This window comes from Mastigoproctus giganteus, chromosome 1 (assembly GCF_048544385.1).
Source record: "Mastigoproctus giganteus isolate SK-2022 chromosome 1, ASM4854438v1, whole genome shotgun sequence".
Classification (NCBI taxonomy): Eukaryota; Metazoa; Arthropoda; class Arachnida; order Uropygi; family Thelyphonidae; genus Mastigoproctus; species Mastigoproctus giganteus.
This window is the reverse complement of record NC_143575.1, coordinates 44143815-44165898: the sequence shown is the minus strand read 5'-3', so window position 1 is coordinate 44165898 and position 22084 is coordinate 44143815. Positions and strand designations below refer to the sequence as shown.

The 22084-nt window shown below is 36.8% G+C and overlaps 1 protein-coding gene across 2 annotated transcripts in view; it reads right to left on the bottom strand.

Annotated features, from left to right (window-relative positions):
- The window catches only part of swm (Zinc finger protein swm), a 370487-nt gene that overhangs the window by 140454 nt on the left and 207949 nt on the right, over positions 1–22084 (bottom strand). For both annotated transcript variants that reach the window (XM_090372448.1, XM_090372445.1), the window contains one exon: positions 15790–16094. In XM_090372448.1, the coding sequence (XP_090228574.1) occupies positions 15790–16094 (305 nt within the window). The remainder of the gene's footprint in view (positions 1–15789; positions 16095–22084) is intronic.

Here is a 22084-nt window from a genome sequence, read left to right as displayed (position 1 = left end):
AGAAATGAAGGGGAATATACATATATATATACATATAAATGGGGGGGGGGAAGTGAGGTAGAGAGTGACAGAAGGTAACAACAATGAGAGAGAGAGAGAGAGAGAGAGAGAGAGAGTGAGTGAGAGAGAGAGAGACTGCACTAGGTTACTTCCTCTTTCTTCTGTTTTTCTACCTTCTTGGTCCCACTTTCTTGTTATTCTATTCAAAAAAAAAAAAAAAAAATATATATATATATATACACAGGTAGCCCTCGATTTATGTCAGGTTTAGGTTCCTGGGGGAACAGGCGCAAATGGAGTCAATCGGAAATCACAGGGTTAGGTTCTGGGCACAAAAAATTTTACCTGCCACTTTGCATCGATTGTTTTATTTTATTAGCATTCTTCATAGTTGTAGTAATAGTCAATGGAGGCATATTCATAGTACTACACACATTAGAGCAGCTTTCATCAGATTCTATCCACCGAATATTGCACTAGGATTCAATTACCTACTTTTACCAGACATGGCGCGTCTAGTAAAAGTAATTAATTATCATTAATATTATTTAATTTATTAATAGCACAATTAATAAAAAAAATGTTAGCGTCATAAATTTCCAACACGTGTAAATAACGTAAACAACAACCAACTAAATGCTTCACTGCATGGAACTTTGCTACTCACATCCAAGAGTGGTTACTTTGAGGGCGGGAATCTTTCTCGTCTCTGATACGAATGCACTAATTGCTGATTGGCTCAGATTGTCCTAAATCACGTGAACAGTGCACGATACATAGCACAGTGTGATGCTGATAAATTTTGTCTGACAATTTTAAACTTTCAATTTATAAAAAAATTGCAAAAAAAAAAGCAAAAATAAATAAATAAAAATGGCGTTGTGGTTAGTGATCAGTGCTATTGTGAATTGGTGCAAATCGAACCAGCACAAAACGAGGGCTACCTGTATATATTTATAATTTTTTTTTTTTTTTTTGTATCTCTCTCTCTCTCTCTCTCTCTCTCTCTTTTCATTTTGTTTTGTTTTAAAGATGTAACTACATATGATATAGATGCAACACATAGGTAACATTTATGTCTACAAAAAGGCCTCTAAGGTTGGGGTTATACATACCACAAGTTTAGATAAATACACCAACCGTTTAAATAAACTGATTTAATGATAAAATAATGCTGAATAGTATACTGAATAAAATGGTACAATAAAAACTGTAAAATAATAATTTACCAAAAACTGATTTACTATAAAACAAATAAAAATGAATTGGTGAATTTAAAATACATTAAATATTATAAATTTAAAAGCGATAAAACACCATTGAAGCTTTCGGGGGCATCTGCCTCCTTTCTCAACAATAATGAAATTCAAGCGACACATCCTTAAATATCAGGCTCACGGCACACATGTCTGACCAGGCACATGTTCAACACTACCTTCACGTGTGCTGGAACCGGAAATGGTCTGGGAGCATGGCAAATTAAAACGTTTGTCTCTGGCAAGGACCACAGCCTCCAAAAGCGGGTGGAGCCGAACTCCCCTATCTCTATTCATACTATTGTTACCAGATGACCCAAACCACAAACTAACCAGCCACTTGCGGTCTTAGAATCTATGCGCCCGGTCAAGGATGACAGCATTCTCAGGGGAGACCTGGTGTTGTTTTCCCAATAGTGCTCGGCAATGGCGGATTTATTGAGCTCTGCGGTCTGTATAGCTCTAGTATGTTCCCCCAGACAGTCCTTAAGTCGTCGCCCTGTCTCCCCTACGTACCATTCCCCACAATCCGGGCATTTGATCTCATATATGACCCCACTACTAGAGTCCCTAGTAATGGGGTCTTTGACCTGTGACACACTGTGTGCAATCTCCGAGCTGGGAGCTGCACACAGCGTGTCTGAAAGTCGTGAAGCATCCTCGCAATGTGATCTAACAAGCCAGGATAGTAGGGAATATAAACTGTGGTAAGTGGTGCAGGTGGAACTACCTAATTATGCCCCACTTCTCTATTGTATTTATCAATGACCCTCTGGGGGTCACTGCATTTCATAAGATCCATCATAACTTGCCTAATTTCTTTCTCTCCCTCCTCAGAGGTACTACAACGTGTCCTAGCCACACTATTTTTATGTTGGGCAGTCTGAGCCGACTTATAACACGTGTACTGGCCCCTACACATTGATTACCTATAGACCTTGATTCTAAGCCTGGGGCTTCCCTGTACACCATTATATCCAGAAATGGTAGGGTGCCATCTACTTCTACCTCTGAGGTAAATTGTATGAAAGGAGAGAAACCATTGAGAAAATTAACACATCCTCTCTCCCCTTTTTTACCATAGTGAATATGTCATCCACATATCGTTTCCACTTACGCATAGGGAACTCCAACCTCGCAAAAATCCTGTTTTCTAATTCTTCCAAAGCTAAGTTTGCGACAATAGTCTGATTGGAGAACCCATAGCTGTGGCGTGAACCTGCTTATACATCACTCCTTGAAATACCAAGGTAGTACTTGAAAGACATAATTCAACAACACAGCATATATCTTCCATATTTAGGTGAGATCTAGCACTTAAGGTATCATCCTTCTGTAAGGTCAACTTGACACATTCTACCCCATGCGCTATGGGGATACACGTGAATAATGATACAACATCCAACGATATCACAGTCTCGTCCTCCCCTATATCTTGACACTTTACAAAATTCACGAACTCCACACTATCTTTAATGACCAATGTGGACCGACCCACTACCGGGGCAATCAGCTGCGCCAGAAATTTAGATAGAGCATAAGTGGGGCTACCAATAAAGGAAACTATGAGTTGTAGTGGAACATTTACTTTGTGCGTCTTGGGCAACCCATAAAATCTGGGCAGTTGACACCCTTTTCCATGCATGGACCAGTATTTCTCCTTTGAAATCTTCTCCATTTTCAACCAGGATAGTAACATCTTATTCACACGCTGTTCTGAGCCAGCCAATGGGTTTCTATGAATATACTTAAGGAATATACTTATAAGGAATATACTTATACTTATACTAATATACTTATAAGGAAGAAGTGGACAAACTTTTGGAGCAAATGGATGGACGAAATGGGAAGTTTTTTTTTTTTTTTTTTTTTTTTTGGCTGATGCTGTATAAGCTTGCTTTCTTGCATCATATGCCTCTACTAATGCTAATATCTACTAACATATTGTTGACAGCTGTGTCCTACAGGACTGATCAAGCAATACTGTCCATCAGAACCCACAGCACAAGCATGGGGAAGGATTATGAGTCACAGTTCTCATCTCTATACTTGCATTGTCAGGATCCCATTCCCATGTCCGTGACTACTAAATACGATAAATATTTGTATTGACGATTTATTGTACTCTTCTGAGTTGGTTGTCGTGCTGGAGTATAAACAGAAAATTTATTTATTTATTTATTTATTTAATGATGTTCTCTATACAACAAGAGATACTAATGCCACCCCAATAACAGAAATCCATCTCGACCAAACTGACTGTATTCCTGTATATATAGGGTTGATTTGGGTTTCTCTTTCATGTCACACTAGGACCCAGCAAGAATTCAATTGCAGACTGTACCTAAACTCATTTGTGAAGAGCACATGTGGCAGTCCTCATTAAAGTACATATATTCTTCTGGCCCTATATTACGCACTCACTGGAACACATACCATAAGTCTTCTTACATAAAATATGTCTGTGCACAATTTTGGATGGTTTGGATTGACATCCATGTTGTAGTAGTAGTAGTAGTAGAAGTAGCGGCATGTAATGCAAGAAAGTAAGTGTATGAGCTTATGCAGCATCAGCAAAAAAAAAAAAAAAAAAAAAACCATACCATTCCCTCCAAATGCCTGTCCAGTTCCTCCTTAAATTTATTCAACCTATCAACTTCCACGACAGATGGAAGTTTGTTCCGGCAATTAACCACCCGCTGGCTAAAGGCAAATTTCCGCACATCTATTCTACATCTGTCTTTTCTTAATTTGAATTTATGTCCCCTTAGGTTTGTAATCTGAACAAGTGGAAGGATCACAACAGAATTCAGCGTGCTCAACCCACTCAAGGCCTTATACACCTCAATCAGATCACCGCACAGGTGTCTAGTCTCCAGCCACTGCAATTTGCAGAACTTAAGCCTCTCTTGGTAAGAGGATCCCTTCATTCCCCTCACCAATCTTGTTGCCCTTCTCTGTACACGCTCAAGTAAATCTACATCCTTCGTAAAATGAGGCCTCCAGACCTGTACGCAGTACTCAAGGCGTGGCCTGACCATTGCCTTATACAAAGGGACAATCATCTCCTTCTCCCTGCTAGCAAAATTCCTATATATCATTGACAAAACCCCATGACCTGCCCTGGCAGCCTGTCTGCATTGCTCAGAAAACTTCATATCTGACTGCACAATTACTCCCAGGTCTTTTTCATTTTCTACCACCTTAAAAGTAGTACCACACAGTTGGTACGTTTCTCTGGGGTTACTTCTACCCATATGCAGTACTTTGTATTTGTCAAGGTTAAACTTCAGTTGCCACTTCTTAGCCCATCTGCCCAAATTATCTAGATCCTGTTGCAGTAGCACACTGCCATTACTGTCATTAACAACCCTGCCAATCTTTGCATCATCTGCAAACTTCGACATTAAGCCTGATATACCTTCATCAATATCATTGATAAATATACAAAACAACAGTGGACCTAACACCGAATCCTGTGGGACTCCACTAATAACATTAGTCCACGCCATTGATTACCACCCTCTGTCTTCTCCCACTTAACCATCCTTTTATCCGTTGTAGCAACTTATCCTTAATACCATTCTGCTCCAATTTGTACAATAGTCTTCCATGCACAACAGTGTAAAAAGCTTTCCTGAAATCCAAATATATGATATCAAAATTATTTTTTGCATCCAGTTCCTTTGGAACCACATCATAATATCCTATCAAATTTGTCAGACAAGACTTTCCCTTAACAAACCCATGCTGTGTCTGAATTATTGCTGCAGTCTTGTCTAGATGATCTTGCAATTCATCTTTAACCAGTGACTCCATTATTTTACATGGAACAGAAGTTAAACTAACTGGTCTGTAATTACTCGTATCACCCTTCGATCCCCCCCTTTGTGAATTGGGGATACATTGGCACATCTCCAGTCCATGGGAATCCCCCCCGGGTTCCAAAGATGCTCTTATAATTATGGCTAAGGGTTTGCTTAGCCGCCTCCTTTAATATAACTGGATAGATCCCATCCACCCCAGGTGCTTTTCTTATGTTTAACTTCAACAATTTCTCCTCCACTTTGCTTTCAGTTATTACAAAATCATTAAGTATCCTGCTACAATTGGATAACCTTCTGCCATTTTCAAACCTTAATAATTCCTCGTGTGAATGTAGATGCAAAATACTCATTCACTTTGTTTGCTATCTGAGCAGGATCATCAACAGTCGAACCATCGATGTCAAGTGGACCAATCAGATTCATCCCCTTCCTTTTAGAGTTTATATAAGTAAAGAAATCCTTGCTGTTTTTCTTAGCATCTTTTGCCAAGGATTTCTCGTAATCTGCTTTCGCCTGCCTAACCTCCTTTGTGACCTGATTACAGACTAACTTATATCTGCCATAGGCTTCTGAGTTGCTTAATAATTATATGCATCCCATGCTTTTTATTTCTCTGTTACTAGTCTCATTAGTTCATTAGATAACCATTTAGGCCTAAACCTTGAACAATATTTCTTAATAGGTATGAAACTTTTAGTAGCATCCACGATTAATTCCTTGAATGCTTCCCACTTAGAATTTACTGTTGGTAACATCGTCAGTTGATCCCACTGTACAGAATTTAAAAACTGTCTGAGACCACTGTACTCACCTTTACGGAAGCAAAAACCCTTTCCTTTACCCTTGATGGTAATTAAATCTTTAAGTAAATCCCACATCAATACACTGTGATCACTGCCATCTAGTGGTTCCTTTATTTGCAAATTCTTAATACACAAATGATCACTGCTGATAACCAGATCAAGAGTATTACTTTCTCTGGTTGCCTCTCGAATATGCTGCTGCAGAAAACAATCATCCAATAAATCCACAAAAGTCTGACTAGTGTGTGAGTGACAAATCCACAAGTTCCAGTCAATATCTGGGAAGTTAAAATCCCCCATTATAAGACATTCTGATTTACTAGCCCACTATTTCTCTGTACAATTGTTCATTGTGCTCATTCGAGTCATTAGGCCTATAACACACTCCTACTCTTATTTTTGCTTTCGCAGTGCTTATGTCACACCACACTGACTCAAGAGTGCACTGTTCATCTATATCAACTGGATGCACTTCTTTTGATTTTATGTTTTTCTTAATTAACAGCATAACACCGCCTCCCTTTCTATCCTGTCTATCCTTTCTGTACACATTGTACTCCCCAAATTCCAGTTCAGCATTCCTTATATCTGTGTGACACCACGTCTCTGCTATCCCAACAATATCTGCCTTTGATGCCTTGACCAACATTTCAAATTCATCAAATTTATTTACTATACTTATAGCATTGGTATACATGCAAGCATACATGCTCCTACTCCTATTCCTAGTTACCCTGACACATCCCATATACCCACCTATTTCAGGATGACTGCCATCCGTCCCTGAAACCCCCAACACCCCACGCTCCAGGTCGCTACTTATTCTAATAGAAGTTGTGCAAGAATCACCTTCACCTCTGCCTACGGCTACTGTTAAACTATTAGTCCTTGTATCCCCACAAGCTATCAGTTTTCCGACCCACCTAACACTGCCTCGATAGCATCAGCAAATATTCTTGCACCCTTTCTATTTAAGTGTATCCCATCCCTATAGAAACAGTCTCTCCTGTTGAAAGCTGTCTCCAGGCTGAAAAAAATTCTACCCTTTGAGCCTTGCACATTCTTTCCAGGGCCGAATTGATCGACAAGGCTCTCATCATATACTCCCTTCTATCGTGTCTGGGCAGAATTGCAGAATTTCAAATTCAACCCTAATTCTCAGCCTTTGTTCAACAGTGACCTGTACTTGTTAAGTAATTCTGCCAGTCTCCTACTCCTAATATCATTAGTGCCAACGTGTACAACTATATCACCTTTTGTGCCCTTAAAAGATGATATCCGCTCTACAAGGTCATCAACCTTTGCCCCTGCTTGACATACCCTGGTCCTGTTCCACCTATCCTTTTTACAAAGCATGTTTCCCATTTCCCTGACAACAGAATCACCAACAACTACTAGTTCCTGTGGGACCAGCGCATTCTGCTTTGGGGGTTGCTGCTGTGTTGCGTGATGACCAAGTGCAAGCTCTGGCATTGATGTGGGCAGCTGAAAGCTTGATGGGCCCCTCAATTTAGATCTTTCGAGGGCATCCACCCTGTCCTTCAAATTCTCATATAGGCCCATAACAACGCTGAGTTGTCGCCTGATTTCCTTACACTCCTTACATCATGATGTTCCGTTCCAGAGAGTTCGGCAAACATTTCACAAGTCGCACATTTTTTTAGGCTCTGATGCGTTGGAGAATCGCCCCCCCTCAGTTCTCCACCAAGTGACAGCACTCCTGCCACTTTGTGCCTGTTGCTTTGCTGCTCTCGTTTGGGCATGATACTTTAAATTAATAAAATCAATAAATTAAATTATTTAAATGTCAATACTATGCTATCTAATGGAAACAGTGAAGCGTATTACTCTATAAATTATATGTTAGAGCTACCTAACTACCTCAATTAAAAATTTGAATTCCCTACCACTATATACAAAAACAATGGCTGCAAGATTCGAATGAAATAACGGTTTTACGTATATTAAGTATGTCCAGGTTAATAACAAAAAATGTCCAAGTAACTGAATAGTGTTTAAATGTTAATGTCAGGAAATATTGTTGATGGCCTATAACTCTGACCTGGACATATGTGAATGGTCTAGATTTCTTGGAACTGAATCCACATCCTGCTGACATTTCAAGCAATGCCACAACTTTGGTCTAAATCTGTCCCACCTCCAGTCTTCCACTGACTCTCCTAGTGGTAGTTCAGGCTAATCCATATTGACATTTTCATATGCTTCAACACAATATTCAACAGGGTGTGCTGTCTTTTGCAGCTGAATTCATGAAAGAGATGCATTTGAAATGATCAAGTATTTAACAAAATGACCATACACCTAAATTTGCATGTTCTCGCTCTGTATTTGTTGGAGAATTCAGTAATTTATATCTGCATATCATTCTATGAGCATTGTTATCATTGCAAACACAATGGATATTGATAAGGGAGACTGTCCAATAGATTATGCAGTGATCCATTAATTGTTCTGACCAAGGTATATGAGATCTTAAGTAATCTGTAATTTTTTAAAATGTAACATGCATGTTAATGGTAATATGTGGGTAGCCATCACATCTCATAATTACTTATTTATTTTTACAATTATAGAATAAAAAAGGAAAAAATTTAGAAGACACCCTGTGACTTGTGTATATTTAAAAACTCCAATCTTGGCCACAGAAAAAAAGGAAATTTAGTGTGTGTGTGGGGGGGGTAGGTGCTCCAAAAATATGTGAAAAAAATCAGGTACATACTATATGTTCCAAAATAAGAAAAAAAAGTTTCATACACATGCTTGATTCTGAATGGTTAAAGCATTTAAAACAACCATACCATAACTTAACTTTATAAGTAACTATGTTTTAATTTTAAAAAAAATGGCCATGGAGTTTTGAATAGTAAAATTAATAAAAGCAATAAACAAATATCAGAATAAGCAGACATGTACCTAGATACTTTTGACATGCACTTATGAAACACCCTCGACATGTTGCACAATAACAACTTTAAAGATTTGAAAACTTGAATTTTTCAGCTCCTTAAAGTTATTAAATAGAGGAATTCCTGTCACTGTCCTGATGTTAATCGGGCACAGTATGTATGTAATACTTATTAAATGAGTTATGTTATTACAATAATAAAATGCTTATAAAATGATGAAAAAGTACATCTGTGGGGTTGGGGGACAGTATGATACAAAATGTAACCCAACCTTTCTAAATTATTTTCTATGGGGAAATTATTTCCAACATATATTTTCCTTCTATAACAATTTGCATAAATTGCATTAATTATGAAACAAGAGATATCTGTGAGTGCCAATTGGAATTAATTAATCTGCCACATACTGTTTTAAATTTTGGCTGAACCATTACCTTGCATTCAAACAAAGGGAAACAGCAAAATTGGTTGTGGCAGATGTTTGCACTGGTTTGGAAGAGAGAGCAGGAATTATAGATGACAATTCAGAAGAACAGTGCTCATGGAAGTATCTATAGAAAAGGCATGCAGCAGAAACAGAATGTCTGTGACACAGAGTTCAGACTTTGTTAGAGATGAGTCATTAATTAATCTAACTGCCCTCCTTTGAATGGAATCTAGAAGCCTGAGAAAGGTTTTGGGGGCACTGCCCCAGATGTGGGAACAATATTTCATGGTAGGGTGGATTTGCGATTTGTATAGAGTGAACAGCTGTTCTGTAGAAAAGTAACGCCAAGAGCGAAAGAGAAAACCTAGTTTTTTTAGATACAGAGGAAGCAATATTTGTAATGTGCTTATGCCAAGAGATTAGAAGTTAGGGTAATCCACATCAGAGATATATGATTTTGCATAGAAAAAAAATTTTAAGCTGGATGCACAGGGATGGGGGGGAAATCACCCACCTTCCTTTATTATTATTATTATTATACTACTTATACCTTTATTATACTAGAAATTAGAGAATGATCAAAGATAAGCATAAGAAGGGACTGAGACAGGATATAAGACAGGACTGAGTTTCAGAAGGATTGAAATGAACTAAATTATCTTTGCCTCACCGGAGAATTACCTGGAGATCAGATTTATGGAATTAGTAGATCATATCTGAGAAGTTAAAGCTGTTTATTCAGGGCAAGGTTTCTCAAACTAGAAGGTAGAATGCAATGTGTTGCCAGCAAAACTAATAGGATTTCTGGTCAATAGCAGTAGGTCCTTAATATACAAGAGGTAAAGAGCAGAAGAAAGAACCAAAAACCTTGTGGAACATCCACATTAGTGGAGAAGTCAGAAGACAGAAAGCCATCTACCATTACCTGCAGTGAGTGATCAGGGAGAAAACTGGACACCTAATCACAAAAAACAGTTGGCAAACCATAAGGTCTTCTAAATAAGATGGAAGCTTATTTAGAAGACCCTTTATGCCAAACACAATCAAAAGCCTTTGAAATGTCAAGAGCAACTGTTTTGAATTTCTCCAAAATTTTCCATAGATGGGTAACATAAGCTAGAATAGCACCAGTGGATCAACACTGATGATCACTGATCAAATGGAAGGTTTCTACACAGTGCAAGAATTGGCAGTAAATTGATTTCTCCATTACTTTAGAAAGAGTAGAAGTGCAATGGGGCAATAACTAGATGGGGCGGATTTGTCACCCTTTTTTAGGAACTGGCTGGATATGGGCAAATTTCCAGCAGAAGGGAAAACACCTTTGGAACAAGAAAGTGAAAAAAGATGGCAAAGAACAGGAGTAAGTTCAGGAGCACAGGTTTTGAGAACAACTGGAGAAATACCATCAGGACCTGGGAGCTTTCTTAGCATCATGATTGTTCAAAATCCTTCTGACATCCTTTTGACGGAAGACCACAGGAGACATTGAATGGAGGGTACTGGGTACAAGGTTTTTGGTTCTTTCTTCTGCTCTTTTCCTCTTGTATATGGTAGGAAGTGGTTTACCAAGATCATCAATACATGAGTTGAAAGAAAAGTAGGATGCTAGCAAGTCACCTTTATCTTTGGCTGAAGAGGTGGGAATAGAGATGGGCAAATGTTGCAGCCAATATCTTTGACAAGAGACAAGAATGCTCGACTACCATTTGGACAAAACACAAATTTTCTACTCTCAGACTGTTGCAAGCTTTGGTGTAGGCAGAAAATTAAGCTGGAGATTTAGATACAAACCAAGTGCAATAATGCAACATTCTTATCTTGAACAGCCTTAGCACATTTATCGGAAAGCCAAAGTTTAGATAAAGGAGGATATTTTAAGGTGGAGTATGGAATAAAGGATTTTGTTCCTACAAGAATAATTTCACTGACACAATCTAAGCAACATTGACATCAGAATACTTGAAACAGTAATCCAACGAAAGAAAAGAAATCTTGCAGGTTATGCCATTTTGCATTCTTGTAATTCCAAACAACATGAGGTTGAGAATGGCCACAAGAGAAAAGCTCCATTGGAGAAGAGATCATGACCAAGTTGTGATCTGAGGTACCCGGAGGACCACTCACCTCAACCGTGTAGTTAGGAAGGTTGTTTGTGAGAAAAAGGTCAATGTTGGCTGCGTGATTAGTATTGTCTGGTATTATGGTTGGTAAATGAAAAATCCGTGCAAGGTCGTTAATAACTGCAAAAGCCTCAGCATCACGACCAGCTGGGTCCACATGATTAGAAAACAGAAGCCAGCTGGAGTTGTGAACATTAATATCACCAAAAAAAAAAATTACCTCACTGTTAGGAAAGTTGGACTGGAGAAAGTCAAGTTGCAAAGAGAGGAAGTCAAAGAGCTCCAAGTGATTAGTGGAGTTGGGAGAAAGATCGAGGCAACAGATGAATTTGACAGATAGAATGAATAGAATAGAATGTGGTAGAGAGATTTTAAGCCAGAAGATTTCAAATGACTAAATCTCTGACAGGGAATACCAGATTGGACATATGCACAAGTACCACCTTTAAAGCAAAAGGAATCATACAATGAATAAATTGGACAACTGAGATGGGTAGTGGTTGAATCAACTGATAATTGAGATTCTGTCAGGAGTACATGGGGTTTGGCAGACTAAGTGGAAATGGGTATCATTGAGATTGGAAGTGAGACATGTATTTATGAAATGAATGAGGAAAAGTTTGGAAGGTTTAGACCTTTTCGCAGATAAGTTTGATGTATTAGTTTGATAATTCATGATGAATTCAGTAGTAAGAAAATATGAGAGGAGAGGAACATGCTGTATGAAGTGATGAAATTCTTATATATGGCATATGCAAGGCAAGAATGTACCCCCAGCTCCTTGACATAATGTAGCCTCGACAATGCTACACACACACACACACACACCACTCAGGCTCCCTCCAATCACTATATAGAAGAGTAGAGGCAGCGAGATTATACACTATCTGATCCAGAAGCCTGCTAGAAAGTTGCCAATAGATTCAGTCAGGTGGACTTTCAAGTGGTCCTTATAATGAACTTGGCCATACAATGAACAATATAGGCAGTACACGACTTTCAAACATACAACATTCAGACTTATTCTTTCAAACATCATACAGTGACACCCTTAAATTAGATGCAGTCCAGTCTTTTGGACACCAGCAAACTGACAAAAAAACTTGAGTCACCACGTCATTCAACCTGCCTATCAGCAGTTTCAGAAGTGTCATCATCTCGGTCTGCACAGAAGTACCTGTTAGAGCAGTTATTTAAAAATTTTAATACATTTGCCATTATTATTTTATAAATAATTTATGCACTTTCACTTTATGAAAGCTAATAATAGTGATAAGAAGCATAAAATTACAATTGAGACAAAGCTTGAAATAATTAGGCATGCCTCAAGAAGAGAATCTTTTGTCAATCAGATGCTCAGTGGATTTAAGTCATTTGACTATATATCCGATTGTTTGAAGGATAAAATTAAAGACCATGTACAAAATGTTGAAACTATGCACTCGATGGTTATACCTAAAAAGATGAGAGGGAATGAAGTGACTGAAGAAATAGAAAGATCACTAAAATTTGACTGACAACCAACCTTAAAAAAATGACAGCATATATATATATATATATAGGGCATTTCAAAAGTATGTTAAAAAAATTCCGAACATATTCAAGGGTCCAAATTGGAAAGGGGGAAATAAAGTTCCATACACACGTTCAATTCTGAATGGTTAAAACATTTAAAACAGCCATAGTTTGATACACAGCTGTGACTATTTTAATTTTTTTTAAAAAAAATGGCCATGGAGTTTTGAATAATATACAGTCGAACTTGGTTATAATGAGCGCGGAAATAATGAGATCACGGCTGTAATGAGCAAAAAAGCCATAATGATTTTAATTTACATGTATTCCCATACAATCACTCACTGTTATAATGAGCGTACTACACAGATATACCATACAAATTTGGTAACTATGTAAACATTCTTAATTGCTCAGGTAGTCGGAAAAAACCCAATTCTTAGAATAGACAAAAATGAAAGGGGTGACAAAGCATTTATGATCACCCGCATCTGATTAGGGACTAGTTTATAACCTTACCTTGTCCTCTGGGGGCAGGGGAATTACAAGTGGAACACCAATAGTGCATTGGTGTTCCATTGTAATTTCTATGATCACATTACCCACTTTACAGATTGTCTTGTATTCACTGAATCATAAATTTATTTCGGGAATTAAGAATTTTGGAAATAATAACTGTTTACATGGAGGTCACTTTACTGTCATTTTAAAGTAAAATTAGTCAGAAGGCTCTCTTGATTCGCCAAAAAGTCAAAAAAAATTATTCGTTAGAACGTCATGCAAAAAAAAAAAAAAAAAAATTCTTTGTCATCTTCAACGGTATCAACACTGTCGGGCAATGGAAAAGAACATATCCGAAAAAGATTTTAAAAAATGTGAGGTTACAAATCGTCGGAGAAGCACTGCTTCAATGGTTTGCTACACAAAGAAGTGCTAGATCATCGTTTATGCAAAAATTAGTGGAGAATCTCTATCTGCAGATCCAATAATGGCAAACTAATGGATTGACAGTGTTTGAGCAGAAATCAGGAAAGATTTCAATGACGAAGACATCTACAATGCTGACACAGTGATGTAGCCAGGTATCATCGTGGGGGGGGGGGAATGCCGACTAGATCCAGGTATCATCGTAAGGTGGCATAGCTACCAGGCTTTTGAGTTTTTTTTAGAACACCTCCTGCATTCTTTTTCTTTAGTTTCAAATTTTTGGTTAAGGAGCATATGCTCCCTCTACCCACCCTGGAATATACTCCTGCACAGTCAACAAAACAGGAAATCGTTTATTATAAATTAATATTGTTTTTAATTATGGAGAAATAAATTGTGTACTGTAGTTTATACAAGCATATTAATACAAATAATATGTAAGTATATACTAATATTATTTTTTTCCTCTCTAATATTTCTTTTGTTTTTTGAATCTATCTTTTTATCAAGTTATTGAGAATTAAAAAAATAGGTTTGATTGATTGATTTAACTCATCACTGATGTAGTGAGTAATGGTTACATTTTGTCTTTCCCTTAATGTCCATTATAATAAAGTTAGATTGTAATTAACAAAAGTAACAAAGTAATAAACAAAAATAACATTCCAGTGAATCTACCAATCACTCAAGGTTAGGCTAAGTTTGTAATACTAAAAGAAATGTTTGGGCAAAGGTGCTGCTAATGCTCCAGGATTTTATGCAGCCAAGGCTAGTTCACAAAATTAGATTAACTGGAGAATCTACTAGCAAAAAACAAGTGGCATGCACTAGGATTTATGAAAACACTTTTCAAAATTATTAAAGAGAAGGGTTATTCTGCTTGTAAAATTTTTAATGTTGACAAGATATGATTGTTTTGGAAAAGGATTCCTGCACAAAACCTATTTGTCAAAGGAGGAGAAAGCTGCACCCAGGCACAAGGCAGCTAACAAAGGGCTCACACTGTTGCATTTGGAAATCTAATTCAAATGGGAACAATTTCTTTAGGATCGGTTTAGTCTCCATTATGTTCCAGCAGTTAGACTTCAGTATTATTACAGCAGGAATTATTTAGCATTTATGGCATTGCTGGTTTTTGGATAATGCTCCTGCACGTTCACTAGAGGCTTTTTACTCACAAATTAACACTGTTTATGCCTCCAAATATCTTCTGCAATATTCAGCCTATGGATCAAATAGTCATAACCACATTCAAGCAATAAAGCCAACCAGGCCATCACACAAGGAAGGCAGGCCTAACTTAAAGGATTATGGAAAAGTTAACATCTGGAATTCAGTCAACAACATTGGAGACTATAGGCTGAGACAAAGGAATCAATGATGAATGGTTGCTAGAAGCAGTTTTGCTCAGAATTATAAATTTTGAAGGTTTTGTGAAGGTGCCACAAAGGAAGTTGTTCAGCTTATGAATCAAGTGGACTTGAAAATCAGAACTTAAGATTGGGTGAACAAACAGAGACTATGTCCAATGAAAATCTGATGGCCCTGTAAGGGGTGAACACCTTAGACCAAGATGACAAAATCATTAAAAGCCTTCCCACAAAGAATCTGAATGCAAAGATCCTCAATGAAACCTTCAACTGCTGAGAAGTTCATAAATGTGTGAATATTCTTCCACAATGATTAAGAACACCTAATGAAGCAAGATGTGGTCCATGGAGAGTTGCATCTTAATGTAGACTTCTTTATCAAGAAAAGAATAAGACAAGTGACATACATCATGTTTGGTATAATATATCACTCAACTAATTAGCACAACAACCCTGAAATCATGTGCCAAGCTGCTCAACAAAGTGGCCTGTGTGTCCACACACACACACACACACACACACACACACACACACACACACACACACACACACACACACACACACACACACAATAATAACAATTTGCTAATAAAATGTTAAAGGAAGTTTCTTACCTGAAGGTTAACTACTGTTCCAAATTTTGAAAAGTGATTATTCAACTGAGCAATTGTGTTCAATTGCTTTGGTACTTTTTTCAATTCTAAAGTACACCTATCATTATTTGGATTCATCACTTTTCTTGGTCCTGGTCGCATATAGTCACCTTTCCTTTTTGTGGTGATTTCATTTAGCAAAGGTCCAACGGAAGAAACAGTATTTGTTACTGTTGTAGTATTTGTCTGAACTTGTTTACCAGAATGATTTGGCCGAAACGAATCAACTACCGTGCGACTGTTAGTACTAGTTTCTGATACAGCAGCTGAAAAAAGAAAAGCCAGTATATTTTCATTTAAAAAATAAATTTTAAGTATATAAAAGGAAATTCAACAAATGCTTAAGTTAATAAATATGTGTTATTCAAAATTTCCAGAATGTGATAAAATAAATTTTTCATGGAAACCCCTTCAAAATAGCTCCACTATGAGATAACATTATTTGTCCAGCAATTCAGTCACCGCTAAAAATACTTTTAAAAGCCCTATTTTGTTATCTCATACAGTACCTCTTTCAATTTTTGTTGGATCTCAAACAAAAAGTTCAAAGATGATTCTTACAAAATTTGTCTATGATTCAAACAAGTTTCTTAGCCAACTAGTGACCATAGCTAAAACTTGGATTCATTACAATGATCCACGGTGTGGCATCATAAAGGACCTTCTTGCAACAAGAAATTTTGAATGGTGTCATCAGTTACAAAAGTGACGCACTGGTTTTTTTGGAAGAAAGAAGGAGTGACATTCATTAATTACCTTCAATCAGAAGATTTACCCTTTTGAAGGATAAATACATTATGGATATTACTCTTCCTTGCCACTCAAATTTCATGATTGAAGGCCAAATATTGTGCAGTGGGCTCCTCGCACAACACTCCTGATCACATAAACTCTGTTCACCTATGGGTTGCTGCCTATTTGAAAGGGTGACATGGTGAGTCAAATAATGATGTTATTAATTTGACAAAGGAGTAGTTGGTGGACCAATATAATGAGTTAGTTATACATTGGGGGGGGGGGGGACAGTGCATCAAGTACTTAAAGGTGACTTATGTTAAATAAGAACTGATTCATATCCATATTGCTTCACTCTATGGTGAGCCAGAAACTTAAAAAAATACCCCCTCCAAAAAGGAGGTTTTTGGAAACTGTTGGCTAAATTGACGTTGAATTAAAGAAAAAAACTTTCGTGGGAACTTTTAAGCTAGAGTATTTTCCAATTCAGTTTCCATAAAGAAACATTATGGATAGACATTATGATTCGCTGCTAATTAGCAGTAGTAGAGGCATATGATGCAAGAAAGCAAGCTTGTATAGCATCAGCCAAAAAAAAAATTCTCATTTCTCCAATCCATTCACTCTAAAGGTCTGTCTAGAATTTATTTAAGCCGTCAACTTCCACAACGACAGAGAGAAGTTTGCTCCAGCAAACAACGACCAGCTGGATAAAGGCAAATTTCTGCACATGTATTATTCTAACAACTGTCTTTCCTCAATTTGAATTTATGCTCCCTCAGGTACAGTCGGATTTACGCATAAGCTAAACAAGCTACAGCTTAGGGTCTGACATTACAAAGGGCCTCCGCATCAGTATAGAAAAAGTAATAATAAATAATTTATAAATAATGAGCATCAGTATACAAAAAAATTAAAATTGTTGTTATTATAGACTTTTTGCTTTTCTGCTTTTACTTGTTGTAAAAAACAATTTATTGCAATATACTTTTGGTTGTTTTTACAATGCTTGCTATTTTTGGAATCAATAAATTACAAATGTGCCAATGATAAGCATCAAATCGGAAATTAAACCGGATAGCTAATCTTTTGTCAGACAGTTTGCTTTCTGATCACTTTAACAAGATCACACATATTATGTATGAGTGATCTTGTTAAAGTGAGCAAGACTTTAAGAATAATTTAACATTATTAAAACAATATTATTTGATGCAATAATTATCTTTATTTAAATTGTGAAGTGAGTTAGAAACATTTTATGTAACATAATTTACAAATAAAAATAATCTATTTACAATAACAAAATAATCAATTTAATAATCTAAATAAATAATTAACTTGCATAATATCATTTGCAATATTGTAATATAAGCAATAGTGAATCCTGTATCCTGAGTGGAAACAGATGCTTCCATGCACATGAAAAACTAATGAAGTCCAAAATATTGAACAGACATTTAAAATTAAGCATACACAAAAGTCTCATGAGACCAGTTGTAACATACAGTTGTGTAGCTTGGGCATTAATGAGTAAAGATGAGTAGTTGTTGAGAGTATCCGAGCGCAGAATTTTGCAAAAAGTCTTTGGGCCCATACAAGATGTTGATGGATCATGGAGGGTCAGAATGAACCATGAACTTGACAATCTTATTCAGGGTACAGACATCGTCAGATTTGTGAAGAGCCAGATATTTGCCTGGTTGGGACATGTTATGAGAATGGATGACAGCAGAACAACTAAGGGGATAATGAAATGGAAACCTACTGGTAGAAGGGCAAGAGGAAGACTGCGGAAAAGATGGATGGATGATGTAGGAGAGGACTTAAAGATCATGAGAATAAGAAGTTGGAGAAGTTTGACTTCTGGAGGGCTTACTGGTGGAACATCATCGAGTAGGCTAAGACCCACTATGGGTTATAACCAGTGGTGAGCTATAGTGGGCTCGCGAGAGCCCATTGTTATTTTTTTGAAAATTTGCGAGCCCACTGTTGAGACTATCATTTATTTTACAAATGAAATCCTGAATGCAATTATTGAGTATTAAGAGCTGAAACTATAGTGGGGCGAGCAGGGCCCCATCCCCAGCATTTTAATGACACAATCGATCAGTTATGTATTTTAAAATTGCTTCATTTTTGATTTAATTACAGTCGGACCTCTGTTTAACCAACTTCTTTATAGAGAATTTTTTTTAAATTCCTCTTGGAAATTACATTTAAAATAGTTTCCATTAAACAAAGAAAATTTCCATGTAATGAACAGATTACAAGAGACAACTTTGTACTTATCGTTCTCACCTCTGGCCTTTAGGCTGAAAGAGATTACCGTTTCACAATGTTAGTGGTGTCCCTAAAACCTAAGCAGTCACATACTGAGAAGTCGCGCTAGTCAACATGCTTTCCATAGCAAGTCTATAGATTAAGAAGATACCTGACACGGATAATAGCCTCCGGTCAACCAGTGTTGTGGTTCCCTTTACTCCGACAAACAACAGGCATATGTTTTTCGAAGAAGTGAGTGATCCACGCCTTCCAGTAAATTTCTTCCGTCTATGTTTACATGGTCACAATAGCTGAATATCCATGTTATTCTGACATTTTTAACAATAATCAAAGAACTAGTGACAGTAGCAACATAGAGGAGGGGGGGGGGAATGAGGCAACTAAGATATTAAGTAAACTTTCTGAAGACCAAATGCTGGCAAATTTTGAAACTGTGTCGAGGGTTTCAGTGTGTAAAAAATGTTCTAAAATATAATGACATACAGGCATACATTAAAAAAAAAAAAAAAAGCCCTGTACGCATTATATCACCAATCTCCAAAAACCCAGCATGAATTAAGGATTATTGCTAACGAATTCAATGTCGAAACTATAAAGATCAGCCATGTGTTCGGGCTACGATGAGCAGCTTGTATCTTGTGAATGGCAATTGCGGGTTAAGGGAATTATCCCGCATTGTGCAAACATTTTGAATCAGAAGTTAAATATTCCGGATTATTAAATCAACTTTTAAATCTGGAATTTCTTAACCATTTAGCACCGTTCATCGACATCCTGCAAAAGCTCTCTTACCTTTCAGAAGCTTTACAGATTCACTGTGGTAAAAGCAGATAAATTAATCATCCAAACTATAAATGCTATTGCTAATTTGAAAAATTCTGAAGGAAATTATGAAGCTAAAATTGGGAGCATGTTAAAGTGGAAAGAATTTGAAGAAATCAAAATCGAAAGTAAGAACACATTTAAAAAATTACCTCGTGACAAGTTATTAATGCAACAGAGTGATTTTAAATTAAATAAAGAAAATAATGATACCACTGACGATGAGGAATTGAAAAAAATTTTAAACATATGCTACCGGAAACCACGGAATATGAAAGATCTTTCATCTCAGTGCCAAGATGGTGAAAAGTGAATAACAAATTTGTTTCCTGATAAAATACGAAATAAAAATTATGATTTTTAGAGATTTTGTTGAAGACAGTTTATCTTTAAAATCAAGTGAAATTCCCTTTTCAATTAAGAAAGCCAGAAATATCTTTGAAACCATTGTGATTAGCAGTGCTGAAGCTGAATGAGCTTTCAGCATAATGAATAATATTGTGTGAATGAATGAATAATGTTGACAATTAAACATGTTGCAGATTATGATGATCATACATCTAAACAGAAAACCATTGCTTCAATTTGATATGGATCGTTATGTCAAATCATACCTCTGTAATTATTGCTCAGCTTCGCAAAGCAGAAAATCAACAACAAATATTAATAAAGTAAATTCTATATGGCAATTTTTAGAATAAATCTTTCTTGAATATTTGTGTAATAGTTTTTTTCATGTAATCTGTGATTTTTGTGTACCTTTTCGAGAATACGGCCTCCGTAGCCGAGTGGGCAGGAGCGGGAGTGCAGTAGCACACGCTCTTTGAGTAGACCGGGGTTCAAGCCCCTGACTGCTGAATACGGTCGATCTGCCAACCCGCACTGGACCAGCGTGGCAGATTATGGTCCATTTCCCTCAACATGAATTGTTGAGGAGGCTTCCATCCTGCAGTGGGTTGATAATGGCTGCACTTTACTTTTTTTTCGAGAATAGTTTGTTTTTTTATGTAATATTTTTTATATTGTGGAATGTTTTGTGATAGTTTTTGTTATTTGTGATATGGGAAATATTTCATGTTATTTTTTATTTGCAATATTAAAAATTTTATCGTGAAAAAAAATTTATCCATTGTATTTCCCTAGTTATGAAAAAAAAGAATAAAAAAGTCACACATCTGCTGATCACGCGTGTTAGATGGTTTTATGTGAAACATCATTCGTGTTTCTTTTAGATATTTTGATTTGTATATATACTGATTACAAAAAAAAAGAGCTTTTGTATTGTAAATATTTTATTGATCGTTCACAAATTTCCATAATTTCTGGATTTACAAAATTAATACAATGGATTTACGATAACTAAAGTAAGAGATGTATTTGAATACTTTGCTACTGCAAAGTATTTCAATGTCTCTGAAAAGAGTGTCAATTGAGGTACCCGATCTTAGTTGAAACAACATATGCAGCTATTCGGGGCACCTAGCAATGGAATGTTAGGTGTCCCGAACAGCTGCCTATGCAAAAATGCTAGACGAAAAAAAAAAGAAATTGTTCACAAATTTTTGTATTGTTGCAATCATATGACAAATACTTGCAATCATACTTACTGCAGTAGTAACTGCAGGAAGTATGATTGTGACATCATACTATTCAAAAATTCTGTAAGAAGTTAGAACTCGAGATATTGTAATGGTCATGAAAAACATCATGTGCTCTAATCATACTACTAGTGAGTGCTCCACATGGATTGCTGTAGTGTCTCACAGCACTGTGGTAGTGGTGTGAGCATGGGAAGCACTTCTGGCAGATGTCACTTCTGTGACCAATCAGATTTACTCAGTAGGTAACCCCCCTACAACAAAGGATGTTTCACATCAAAAAGTCGGCAAAAGTGCAAGCCCATTGTTAAAATATTCACAGCTCACCATTGGCTATAACTCCAGAAGAAGAAGCAGCAGAAATAGTCGATAATTATTATTTACTAGTCAGACGGTCGCTTCGTTCCCTTCTGCCTTGTGTCACACGAACATGAATTATGTTTTTATATGATGACTGCCAGTAGTCCTTGAAATCACCAACAACTTGCTTTCCGGGGTGTTGCTCTTTCCAATAGAAATGTGGGAGCTGTACTCTGTTTTCATTTCTAAAAATAAATTATCAGATAAAAGGCAACTGAACTGTTTGGGAATTACTGCGAATACAAGATTCAGACCATGGGACATCAGTGATATAACTGTTCTAAGAAAGGAAACTTGGCAAGGAATGAAAGAAAGTTCAATCATTCTTATCAATCAAAGGAGAAAAGGGGGGGGGAGACTTTTAACAACCCTGGGTATACCCTCTATGTGCAAGGTTTAATAATACTAAATCTAAGATGCTGGTGACCCCCTCAAGTATGAAGCAAATTGAACAGGGG